This window comes from Onychostruthus taczanowskii, unplaced genomic scaffold (assembly GCF_017590055.1).
Source record: "Onychostruthus taczanowskii isolate IOZ18803 unplaced genomic scaffold, ASM1759005v1 scaffold22, whole genome shotgun sequence".
In the NCBI taxonomy this organism is placed as follows: Eukaryota; Metazoa; Chordata; class Aves; order Passeriformes; family Passeridae; genus Onychostruthus; species Onychostruthus taczanowskii.
The window spans coordinates 6,491,758-6,505,592 of record NW_024499462.1 but is presented as its reverse complement, the minus strand read 5'-3'; the positions used below and the strand labels follow the sequence as shown (position 1 = coordinate 6,505,592).

Below are 13,835 nucleotides of genomic sequence, written 5' to 3'. Positions count from 1 at the left end.
GTGCCAACTGAAGCGCAGTCAGGAGCTGGAGGGGAGAAGACACAGGGATAACCTGGCCAGGAGGGAGTTCAGCAGGAAGACAGAGCCAGCAAAGCCAGGCTCTTCACAGTGCTGCATGGCAGGAGGATGAGACAGTGAAATAGAAATGGCTCCATCTAGACACAAGGAAAACAGTGTTCACTCAGAGGATAAAAAGCATCACAACGGAGACCCTGAAAAATGATGCCATCTTTGGAGGCATCTGGACCCAGCTGAACAAAGCCCTGCACAGCCTGGTGTGACCCCAGTGTTGATCTTGCTTTGAGCCCTGGATGACCTCCAAGCTCCCCTCCAAGCTAGCACCTATGATTTGTACCAGTTTCACAACAGAAGGCATGTCAAACCTAAGGGTAAACAGCCATCATTATTTGGTCAACAGAAAAACTCATATTGACAGTTTTATCTGACTAACCGCTACTTTGGGTTTACTTACTCTCTAAAATGTGAGGCTGTGATGCTCTGGAGAAAACAGGTACAAGTACAGTGTGTTTTATTGGAAGACCAGTAACACCCAAGACTGCTCCTTGATTGATTTTGGCCAATAGATTATTTTTAAGTGATTTTATTCTCCAAACATATTTCTGGATAGAATCAAACTGCAGGAGCCCATACATCTGGCCATAGATGTTAGAGAGAGAAAAGCTAGACAACAGAGCTGATTGAAAATCAGGAAAACACAAATTCTACTTGGTGGTTTCCCAAGTCTTTCCTAATAAACTAGCCCAATACAGCTACAAGAACAAAAGCAACTATTGCTGTAATTATTCCTTTGATACCTCATCGTATTTTCATTAAATTCTTAGAGTAAACAATTAACTACAGTATATACAAAGCAGTGAGTGAGTCAGAAAGATACGTAGGTTAAGGAGGAACTCTGGCATACAACATTTATTATAGCTGCCAAATCATGAATTCATGTGGAAATTAGCAAGAGCACTAAACTTAATTTGTCCCACTATTTTAATGGGAGGTTAGTACATTGGCAGGCAAATTAGCAAGAAGTCTTCCCACTAACCGTGGAAACAGATCACCACTGACACTGCAAAAGAGCCTGTCGGCATTTGGCACGATGACAATGAACAAAGCACTGCCAACTGCCCTTGCCTTAAGCAAGAAAGAATTGAAAGTATCATCTTCTTGTACATGTAGATTAGGAGAAAACTGCTAGAAAATTATTTTCAGTATTTGCAGGTGTTTCATTAGAGAATCCTAACTGAAATAGAAAAAATAATTCTTTTTGATACCTTTCTTTTGGCTATATCTAAAACACACTGCATTTTGTTAGATTGCTGCTTTAGGCAATGATAAAATTTTAAGGTGCCCTGACTTCATCATATTCAACTGGAAAATTACCTCATCTCTTTAGAACTATACCACTGGCTGTATTTTCTTCAGGAGGATCTATTTTGATTTTTAATGCTATTTATCTAGCTGAAGGAATACGTAATTATCTTTCATTTGGAAGAAAATAAATAAGGGAAGACCATTCTCCATCAGCTGAAGCTTCTGGGGTATCTGAGATTTACAGCTCTCACTAGGAGCAGAGTTTGCTAATGAAGCTTTTGAAGCCAGAGTGGCAGTGTCTGATTGTAATTGCTGAAAGGTGACTCTTGAAGAGCTTTATTTGCACTAATCAACACCACGTTGTGCCTCAAAGCTAGAGTTCCCTTAGAAGCACTGCCCCTACTGAGTTATTCCGCAATAACTAAACAGGCTTTTCTGTTTACTTCTGTTTTTCAGAAGTAAAAACTTATCTGTGTTTTTTAATGGGATCCTTCCGAGCTGCACTCCAAACCTGTTGTACTGTTAAAATTTCATCATTTCTTTCTAACATTCTGGCATTCCCAACCCTTTCTCTTCTGATGCCAGAGCCATAGGGACCATCTGTAAAAGTATTAATATAAAATACCCAAGGGCTCAGAAGTGGCCTGGGAATATCAAACTGTTAGGTGCAGAGTCACAATCATTTCTTATTTTCCTGATGATGGCCATTTGGAAACATTACATTCACAGTGCTGAACTCAGCTGGACAGTATTCGGAAGTGCTCCTGCTTCACAGCTGAAACAGCTCTGTGCTTCCTTTATATTTAGTTGCCAGCAAACTGTTCAACTGGTTTCCTCTTAAGAGGAAACACCTGAACTGAGTAGACCTGTGAGCAACTCAGGTGCCAAGGTGAGCTTACTGTTCATGCTTCAGGGGGACTCTTGATCCACAAGCAGCCACCACATCACCAAATACATTTTCAGAAAAATAATGTTAGTGCCATAGAAAAATGCAATAACTAACCCCAAACTTGCTCCCAGTATGTAATTTTGGGCTTGTTGTATCATCTTGGAATAAGCAGTTCTAACTTTGCTCTAAATCCCTTTCAGAACAGTTTGCTGTGCAGTCTGTGCTGTCACATTACAGATCCCCCTATTTTACAAAGTCCTCACCCATGGACGCTGAGCTCACTGAATCGTTCTAATGCTGATAAACACGAGGCAGCTGTGGAGCTCAGCACACAGCACTGCAGCAGTGTCCAGCTCTCCAGTCTCTGCAGCCAGTTCCCAGTGGGTGCCTGTGCTTGTGTCACATATGTAGAAAGACTATCTCTACAGCTCCATTTGAAGGCATTTGGAGCTGCAGGAATTCCTGGCCTGCCGAATCGTAATATCACCTTCAATGCACAGAACACTACATGAAGAACAACATCATTAAGTGAAAGGCAGGACCCACAGTGAGATGACTTTTGGCCGTAATGATGCTAGGTTTGGAGTTTTAGTGCTATTGCTGTGACAGCCTAAGGCAATTACAGATGTTGCCTTAACAAACGGACCTTTCCTGCATAGACCCATTCCCTGGATGAGTATAGTGCCTGTGGGAGGCTGTCACTGAAGCCAATTATGGAAAAATATTGAAAAGTCTGTAAAGGTGTCTGCCAAGTGAGAAATAAATCCCACCTGTCACTTCTTACTCAATCCCGCTAGCAAATCATCATCCTCAGTCATCACCACCTCGGAGCTTGTAGCATGGGAAGGATCTAGCTACAAGGAGCAAGGATTGCATGTCACTTCGGGGACTGTGATCAGCCCAAGCCTCAGGTAAATGAGTCTGGCTCTGTCAGTTCAGTCAATACTCTAAAGGCACTGTGCATGGCCGGCACACGCCGTCCCCACGGGCGCTCCGCCCGCCACAGCGGCTTAGCGGGAGCGAGCCCCGAGGCTGAATTACGGCTCCTCCCGCAGACAGGGTGAAGCCTTCGGCGACGCTGAGCTCATCGGCCAGACGCTGCTGAGGAGCCATCTGCCCAGAACACAAATAGAAGGCAAGCACTTCAGTAAACAAAGAGGCTTTTGCAAGAAATTACAACCTTCTCAAGAGCGGGACAAAACACACACGGGTCTCAGCACAGGACTGCATTGATAGCAACATGTTAGACCTGTGTGAGGAAAAGGTGCTGCCGGGCTCTGCTGGGCACGGCCTGAGCAGGGGATAAGGGACACTCACCGGGTCCCTCACCTCCCCCTGGCTCATTCTTTCCTTCTTCCCACTTAAGAGAATTCCCCTCCCCTGGGTGTATTACAAATACTTGGTTTTGGAAAGGCTTTAAGACAAACTACCAAATACAACATTATGATAACTTGGGGCACTGGTGCTGCTTGTGTTATGTCTCTCAGCCCTGGAGAAATATTAAGGCAGCAGAGAATACCTGGAGTTATTTGACCTAGAGATCAGAATTTGAAGTTGGATTTAATTCCCTTAAGACAGTTCTGTCAGGTCATTGCCACATGAATTTTCAGAACAGCAAAGCCTTCCCCTGCTCATTTAAGTATACAAATGCCTTATTTTGGTCATAGATTAAGCATTTCTCATGGGCACAATTTTACCTTGGACTGTAACAAAAAGCAATTTCAGAGGAATTTATTAACATTTTGAGGCTCTCTGAAGGTCATATGTAATCAAGATTTGAGGCAAAAAGAAGGGGATGCTTGTCTAAAGCAAACAGAAATTTGATTAGCCTTGAAACCCTTCAAGCTACTGAGGCCAAAGACTTTCCTAGTAGGCAAAGGAGGTTCCTGATGTAAGCCAGGGTAACAAAACCCTTCCAAAACTCACATGCAGAAGGTGCAGATTCATCTCAGTGTTTCCAGGTCTCATGCCAATGACTGGAAACAATTTTAAGACTTCAAAAACTTTAGAACAAAACCAACCCAAAAAATTCAGTCAAAAGATTTAGAGCCACAGAGGCTGAAGCCACATGACTTTAGGAGATACTCAGTTGTTGTTAGAAACATCTCATCCACATGATTGCTCACAATCAAGTAGTCCAATTTCAGATAAGAAAAAAAAAGCTCCAAATCTGTTACATTCTAAATTCAATCTGCTGGGTTTGGCTGCTGGATTTTGTGTACATGGAATTGGCAGACTGAGGAAGGAGTAGACTCAATCAATCAGTAGGTCTTCTTTTTTCATCTGAATGCTCAGGGAATTGTCATCACCAACCATAAAGTCTAAATGGCACTTAGCTGAGATTTACAATGTGGATGAATTGGGAACCTCCTTTTCTCAAACTTGTGGTATGTTCAAGTCCAGAAGACACTGATTGCATTTTTTTCGCACCTTTCTTCCCAAAATGCAAAAGTTTGATTTTCCACAGAATGTAAAACCAAACATCCCTTTACTCCTGACCTACATTTGCTGCAGGTCATTTAATTATGAATGAAAATGCCACTTTGTTTATCCGAGTTCAAATTATGACAGAGATTAAGTTATGGAATTTGTTCTCCTGGCATCTTATTAATACTGCTCTGCTGTAAAATTCCTCAGGCAACAGCCAAAATAATGACTTAAAACTGCAATGATATAATTACCTAACAATGCAGCCATTTTGAAGATAGACGTAACTCTGGATTTGAAAATACAATTTTTAGGACCTTATCCTTTACATAAAAGGGTGTGAAACACTTACAATTACTTTAATTTATTTTCATGACATTTTGGTTTAGATCCAATCAATTCCTAGTACATTAAAGAAAATTTTGTCATTATTCAATAACAGGATTTTAGCTATTCACAGCAATTTTCTTAACCTTTAATTTTGAAAAGATAAGTCTTCAAATCTTGGCAAAATTAACTTTGTGCCATGATGAAACACTTTGATCTATACACTGTCATTATTGCATCTAGTATGCCAAGATGCTTTGACGAATGAAAAAAAATGAGCAAATTCAGCACTTCCCATCAACTTCCAGCTGAAAGGCAGTTGTACATGTGCAGAGGAGCCAAGACCTTACTGATACAAGGCCATGCTGGAGGATTCTTCTGAAGCATCTCTAAAGCAGATGTCAAACTACATCTAAATCTTAAGTGGCCACAAATAATTGATTTGATTTAGCTCCCTCCCCTTTCAAATGGAAGAAAACAAAATTTCTCTCTCCTTAGTGATATTTCACACAGTTCAGGATCATGAACTTTCCTAAATGTCCCTTTTTAGGCAACACCTGATGTAGAAATAACGCAAGAGATTAATCCACCAGAGTGGAGTGGGTGAAACTCCTGGAAAGAGATCTTTATTATAATGCTTTTTCCCCTGGTCCCTCCTGCAAGGCCAAGTCAGAGGGGACCCCTGCTTTCTCTACATGTGGATCCAGTTCCTCACTGGCCTAGTTATTCACTGTCACAAAAGAGAGCCCCATTAATATGGGAGCATTGTTACTGATGAAGATGCACAAGCCCATGGAAACAGGAAAACCTGCTCTCTGGTGTTCCAGGTACACAAAACAAAACAACTTCAATCAACCAGGCAGCCTGGAGAAAATTTTCCATGTTTTTTCTTATTCCAATTCTAAAGTTGCAAGATTCTAGATATGTAAGGTTGCTTAACTTTGTCATTTCCCCACACAGCTCCAAAACAGACATGACTTACTCAGACATTTATGGTCAGAGCTCACACTGGTGTTTTAGGAGAATATCACCCTTATGGTTTTTCTCCCCTGTAAGCAAAGCAGGACTACTGTTAGGATTCAGACAGGACAGTCTTTCACAAATGGAAAACATCAATCAAACAGGTACCAAAGGAAACCCATACAGGTGGTTCTGCTTGGACACCAACACATGGGAGATAGCAACCTAGCAAATGGGAACACAGAAACAAAAATAAATTGCCTCTTGAAAGTGTTTTCTGTCTTTTTTGCAAAGACCTGCGAACTTTGAAAGTAAAGGCTATTTGGGAACATACATCCCCCACCCCCCTCATAGCTGGTCTTCTTGATGATGATTTCTGAGAAAATCCAAGTATCACATTTAGAGAGCATGACTATAGAATATTACTGTAATAAATGTGAAAACATTGGAATTTGCTCCTGATTCTGTCTTTGCTTTCCTGGTTTATTTTATCAACAAATACTATTAGCAATTTCTGAGAATAAATGTAACAGTTCCCCACAATCAAAATAATTCTCTATCTCCATCAAATGAGTGTAAAAGAAAGGTGAAAGCACTGTCTTTGAGCAAGAAAATTGTAGTCTTCTCCTGTAGCCTCCTAGCACACTCCACCACCCTGAAAAGATTTCAGATGCTCAAAAGCCATTACAGAGCCCATCCAGACAGGATTTACAGAGGTTTAATTCCTTATGCACTTCAGATGTTGTTCTGAGTGTAAATTACAGTTTATAAAAGCTAGCAAACATTGTCCTTCCAGGCAAAAACACCCATAATGCCTGTAACATTTAGCTAAGATCAGACATATTAAGGAAGTGAGGACATATGGATATATTAAAACAAACAGTTTGTAATTTGTCATTACTGCCTTCCTACAAAAATAGCTTTGGAATGAAAGTTCAGGATTTGCATAGGGACAGTGATTAGATGCTAACACACATACAGATTTCTTGGATCCAAACTGGTAACATCATGTGTGGCACTGCATTATTGTTTCTTGTTAACTCTAAATGTGGACTTTTAAAACAATCCTGCCTCACTGGTCCAAAGGTCCTTTTGCACTTCCTATTTAGCAAATACAGCTTTTATCTCTGCAAAATCTCACCTTGATACTATTAATTACAAAAGGAAGCAGCTGTAGTAGGCATAAAAATTCCAATCATTTACAGAAGGAATCTCTAAAAAGTAAACAAAAGAGATGTTACTGAACTGGGCCTTCCAAGTGAAAACCCCTGAGAGCAGACAATAGCAGAATAGACAAAGCCCCTGTGGTAAGAGAGGCTTTGTACAGAGAAAGTAGGTCCTTATCTGCATGTTACATGACTTTTCCAAGAAATTTGCAAAAAACAATGTTTATCACTTGGGCAGAAGGAGACGAGGCTTTTCAGTAACCTTTACCCAACCAGGCATACTGTTGCCATCTCATTACAAAGGTTTCATACTTTCTCGGTGATTTCTCACGGGCAGCTCCTCACAGCACTGACTCCTTCTCCTCAGCACAGCCAACCAAATCCATCCAACTTCTCAACCAGCCAACCTACTCTTTTACAATACCCACCCTAACTGGATCTAGCTGTGGCCTATTAAGGGCAGGCCTGTTCCTAATTCTTGATCATAAGCACAGCTGTAACTCCTTAGGGGTGAGATTACCTCCATCACTCTCTCTATTTTCCTACATTCCCCCCAGCCACAGCATACTCTTACTGTTTTACACCCAATGGAACAATGCCTTCATTGTATTCCATTTCTTTAAAAATTTGAACATGAATGTGGTCCTCTTAGCTATTCAACAATTAAAAATAAAGAGCAAACCCCCTCATCTTTAATATCACCTGTTCAATTTACTATTAATTAATGAATCAAAACCACAGGAAAAAATATCAGCACAAGAACTTGTCATTTACAGGCACACCAGCTATGCAGTTTTCAGTACAGTCCATCACAGAGAGAGAGGACAGCTGACTGCAAAAGGCTGAGGTGTGTGAACTGTGCATACAGAGAGCCAGCAAGCACAGCCAGCTTGTAAAGACAGTGCAATCTCTCTAGGCTCCTGTCCCCTGCTTCCCAGATTTACAGCTGATGAGCTACACTAGCAATGGTCCCCACTCCAGTAGCTCATGGCAGCTTATTTAAAGTTTCTCCAATGTGTGTGCATGCACAGCACAGTGTGCACACACCCAAACACATCCCACAGTGTCACCAAGAGGACTTGGAATACACCAGTGCCTCCTTTAGCTGCAGACCAAGTGCCACTTAGCAGGACCAGGCAGTGAAAGCCTGCCCGACAGCTCAGCTCAGCACAAATTGATGGTGTTGCTGTAATGGAGTTATCAGTGACAAATACCTCCTATGCAACTTCCAGGTCACACTCACTTAAGCAATGACAAATGAGCATGAAACACTGTTAGCACAAAACAAGATCATAAATACTCAATTCTAAGCTTAAAAAACCTAACCATTTCAGACAGCTGTTGCATCTTGCAGTCTCCATGATTTTATGGATGTTCTCACTCTTGTCACAGAGGTGACACAAAACACCAAAAGATGACTTTATGCAGATATTAAAAAGAAAAAAAAATTAAAAAGAAAGAAAAAACACAAGTCATCCATCCAAAGCAAACATTGCATCACCCTACATTGGCTAATATACAATTACCTCAGTGAACCTGACAGAGTTTGTAACAGCTTTTGGAATCCCAAAGTCTGACATCCATCTGTCCATCCTTCTGTCACAGAAAGCTGCTCAGGATGAGACGATGCAGACTGTGAACATAAACATGAAAAGTTGTGAAATTCAGGTGTCTGGGATTCCTTTGTCCAAACACTGACATAGGTGGGAAGACAATGGAGAAAACCAGGAAAAGTCCACGGTGAAGCAGCCCTTGCAATTGTGCTTTATCCCCAGGGTTATCTCCACAGGCTATGGTTGCTTTTAAAGCGCATTCATGAGGGTATTTACTGATTACAGTGAGATCAGTCACAGCTTGGGACAGACTGGCAGCTGCTTCTGCACTGCAGCAGCACAATGGGAGCACCTTCTGCCTCCCCTGCACCTGGGCTTTCCAAGGGACACCATGAAGGGCATCAACCCTTCACTTGCTTCCCAGCTGTCACACAACCAAACCCTCAGCTCATCCAGCACTCAGCCAAAGCCTGCTTGTGAAAATGGGATCCCTTTGGCCATTTCCATGAGCACATTTACCTGGGCACGGTGCAGGAAGCTCCCTGCTCAGCCACCACCCACCTGCTCATTCCTGCTCCCCCAAAACGTGTCTGTCAATCACCCTCTTTGCTTCCATTGCTGCTGCTTGATGGACAAATCCTTTCGTATCAATACTGCAAACTTCATAAGCACAGTTACATATAAAACTTTAGGAGCAATCAAATTACATTTTTATCCTAATTTCCTGTAATGATAGTAAAAATAATTCCTTAACATTTTGGAAATAGTTTGAAATGATTTTATTTAGGAGGATCTCAGCCCCACACTTACAAACCATAAAAATCCCTATACCGCATGTTAATTATTTATATATTTTAGGGGGTTATTTGCTTTTTTTTTGCTTTTATTTAGTGACACTTCTTTCATGAAGTTCAGTGAATAATCCAACATCTACGTGCTAACCAAAAGCTTGGGAACATCAGAATATCTGCATATGGCCATACACATGGATGAAACCTCACACTCACACTGACACCCTTCCAATTTACAGTAGCTAATTGTGTTTTACAGTAGCTAATTGTGTTTTACAGTGTTATGCAGACACAAGCAACTACCACCATACTGTACAGGAAGAATAAATTTCTCAGCTCTCTGTTATGTGTCAGTTTACTGCCAGAATTATCTGCAGTATTATGCCCTGTGCATTCAAATGTGCTGGAATTCTTCTCTCCTGGAAAGTATATTAAATGACAAATTACACAACATGGCTTCAGTCAGAATTTTTTAATTGTATTCCTACAAAATTATGTAAACATTAGCATACAGATCCAGAAAAATCAATACAATATAATGGTGCATAAACTGTAAGTTTAGAAGAATGTCAGGAACACTTCAACAGTTTATAAATTAATATATACAGTATTGGATAGTCCTCATTGGATAAGGAAACATCAGAACTGAGCAATTTAGGTGCAAGAGCTGTAGAAGAACAGAAGTGCTCAGACACCAAACTTGACTATGAGGCAACATTGCAATCGACATGACTGCCTGTTGTTGTTTCATATTGAGCATTCAATTTAACTGCTAAAAAGTATAAAACAAAAGTTTTGGTAGGAAGTTTATTTTTACTGGAAATCATATAGCAAACATCCCTAAAATAATTAAAAAAAAAAATCCCAAACCTAGAATACTCCATCACCAGGTTCCTGGAAGAGTGAACCTGAAGCTTTCTAGGCTGCACAAGATCACTGGCATCTCCATCCCACACTACCTCTCCCAGAGCACCAAAGGCATTGTCAGCTAAAGGGAACACTTCAGGGAGTTTGGAAATGGGGAGTGGTGGGTGAGGAGAAAAAGAAAGATGTAGAGCACATATTGGGCTGACACGCAGCAATCTGGGCAGTTCAGCTCTTTATTGAATGAGAATAACATGGGAATGTAACACCACTGTTAACTAATTCTGGGCTATTTTGCTTTTAAAAAACCCCAAAACAAACAATAGCAACAAAATAATCTTCAGCCTGCCTGTGATCAAAATCATATTCAAAGCATTCTTACAATGTTGCCCTTTAGGAGATCAGGAACACACCAGAGAATCCAGGATATAGCACTCTTTTTCAGACAACACATGAAATGAAAAATGAGTTATTTTCCTTTGTTCCTGTCCATACAAGCATAATTCACTAGAGAAAAAGGTAGGGTGAACATATCCTAATGAATGATCTCAAACAAAAGGCATTCTTCCCCACAATAGAAAATGCTCAGTATCACTGAAACTACAGACTGCATAAAAAGACTAGGATCATCCTGGAAGCACTTGACACTGCAAGAACTCTTTTAACTGCATACCTATAATATGATCATCAGAGAATCTCTCCAAAGTTTAATTTTTCTGTTTCCAGAGTTGAAGTAGAATTTCATTCCATCATATTTTGGTACATTTTTCATACCTGACCAATCACTTCTCACAATGACTACTTTGCACTAAAATATTTATAATAAAGGGGAGGTAATTTCTAGCCATCTAAAGCTTTTTGTTGTATTTTTCCAGTTGTTTAGGAACAAATTCTGTTCATTTCTTCTACATGAGATCCTGAGTAGTAAGGTGAAAAAGGTTTGGCTGATAGCACCAGTTTTCCATCACTTGTCATAATTCCCAGGGTGCACCTATCATCAACAATGCATCTAGAAGCACTATCATACTTGAACCTAAATGCCCAAATAAGAGCTAATAAAAGTTATTCCTATTGCCAGAATCTGAGCCAACACTGAAACACCAGGAGCAGGAGAAAAGATTTCTGCTAAATCTGAGGACACAAGTTGCAAACACAGAAAAAAGCCTGAAATTCTAGCCAAAATATTTTCCTCAAAATGGATGGGGGTGGAGAAAACTACACCTGGTGGGAAGAACAGGAAGAAACCTCGGTGTTCATCATTTCCCAAGTAATACACCTGCAAGATGCCCACTCAGAATTCATGCCAAGGTACAGCTCCCTGAAGGTATTTATAAACAACCCAGACTCCTTCCTGTTGCTTCCCCCAGAGTAGATCAAGCAGTGAGTGATTTATTCTAAGCCAGACTGCCAACAGCTTCCAGCATTTAATTACCATGGTGTGTTTGAGGCTTGGAGAGTTTTATCTGACATAACTCAAAAGGATTCATTGATTAAGAAACTTAGGTCACTACATTTCCTGCTGCATATTTTACTTGTATTGCTAACTCGTAATTACTATGAGAGACAATAAAAATCTAACACAGAAGAGGTTAAACTTAGGAATCTGGGCTGAAACTTAAACTGGGCTTAAATATGAATAGACAAAAGTCTCACTGGATCTGCCCTGTACATAGACCTGAAAAGGTTTTATCACATATATACTTGCAGTTTTTGTAAACTATTAATGTACTACAGCAACACTAATTTGGTATTCACAGATAGTAAAAGCACGGGTTTTAAAATGTTTTGCCAACACTTCACTGTTATTGCCATGTCTAAAATGACACAGGCAGAAATCTCTAACAAGACCTCATGCTCTTATCTGTATCCTGCAGAATTTCCTCCCACTGATATGTGATTTGTTTCCTCACTCACATATCCCATGGGGATCTTATACTCACATATATGCGTGCTGAGAGAAGGGAGAACTGATATGACAATATGAACACAACTAGCAGACCTTAACTCAAATATTGCCAGCAGCAGTGAACCTTGAGAAACTTAGAATAGACTAAGACCTTGTTCAATGTGGTAACAGATAGCACCAACAAAATGGTATTGAAGAGTTTCATGTGAAAATCTTTCCCTCTGCTTTCAGCTTTGGTCACATTTCTCTTTTTTCCACTCTTGTTCTTCTCTCTCTACTTCTTCATGCTAACTTTTATGTCTAATTTGGTAAAGACCATGCAGTTGTGAAATGCATTGACTCCCCTAGAACTTTTCAATTTTTAACAATTTTATTTTTAAAAATTAATTAGACCTAGGACATTTTAAGTTAAAAGAATGAAAACTTTGGTAAGAACACCGATGGTACCTTGGCACTCCTAAGGATTATGACAATTTTCAGTAAGAACAATCATTAAAATGCTTCTCTGTAACATCATCCGAGGAGTTACATGGCTGTCTGTACTCCAGCCGTAAGCCTCCATGAGAAATCTACATAAGAGCTCTGAAAAATAAAGGCAAAGGAGTACAGGGAAATCTGAAGATTTTTAGCAAACTCGAGTGAAATGTACATGTATACCAAAATATTCTACTTAACAAGATATAACGCAAACCAGACTTACCAAAGAATTTTTTTCTGTATACACATGAACAAGGTTTTCATGTATCAAACCATCAAACAAATAAATCTCGTCTCTCAAAGGTGTTTGTGGGGTTTTTTGTTTGTGTGTTTTACATAACTACCAATGCAGTCAATATAAATTAAGCCAGCTCATTCATTATGTCCAGCAATTCACACAATATACCAGTGGGAGGAGATAAACATTATTCTGACCAAATACATTTATTTTAATCTTCAAAACACAACCCTTTTTCTTCATCCTCCTCGTCATCATCAGTAGAATGTGCATAGGACTCTAGAGTGTTGTATATGAAAGAGTACAGCTTGACATCTGGTCCTGAAGTAGAACAGTTTCTGCATTGTTCATTGTAGTATCTCAGCAACAGCCTATAAATGTCCCCTTCAAAAACCAAAAAGAAATCATTGAACACCATGTAAGAACATGCCATATGAGCAATGCATGATTGCAAAGGAAGGCTAGAAATGCACATGCACACTGAGACAGTGGCTAGGAACATCTCTAAATGAGCAGTGGCAGAGGGGGCAGATTACTGTGTAAATGGGAATGTCTGCACGTTGTTCAGCACGTGGGATAGCCTCCCTCAACTTCCTGCACAAGCTATCCCAACATTAAGCTCGCATACACATTACTTACAAATGTATTGCCAATTACCCAGCTTTGTGCTTCTGGCCCAGAAATTAAAAGACACATAACAATTACAAGAGGACAATGGATACACTGCATTTCTTGTATTGCAAATGAATAACACATCCTTCAGGATCAAGACAGAACCACTACAAGACAAACCTGTATCAAGAATGCCTAAGCAGCTTTTCCCTTTTCAAAGCTTTACTGAGTTATATCAAAAGCTTTTGCAAATCTTCTACCTACCACATGCATATCTATTTTTCAAATTCCTCAGCATAACT

The 13,835-nt window shown here is 40.1% G+C and overlaps 1 protein-coding gene across 3 annotated transcripts in view; it reads right to left on the bottom strand.

Moving 5' to 3' along the window:
• Positions 1-9,887: 9,887 nt before the first annotated feature.
• PARG (poly(ADP-ribose) glycohydrolase) overlaps positions 9,888-13,835 on the bottom strand; it is a 60,818-nt gene continuing 56,870 nt past the window's right edge. For 2 of the 3 annotated variants that reach the window (XM_041404696.1, XM_041404697.1), the window contains one exon: positions 9,888-13,305. In XM_041404696.1, coding sequence (XP_041260630.1) covers positions 13,133-13,305 — 173 coding nt within the window. In that variant the 3' untranslated portion in view covers positions 9,888-13,132. The remainder of the gene's footprint in view (positions 13,306-13,835) is intronic. The other variant, XM_041404698.1, reaches the window with a different exon arrangement.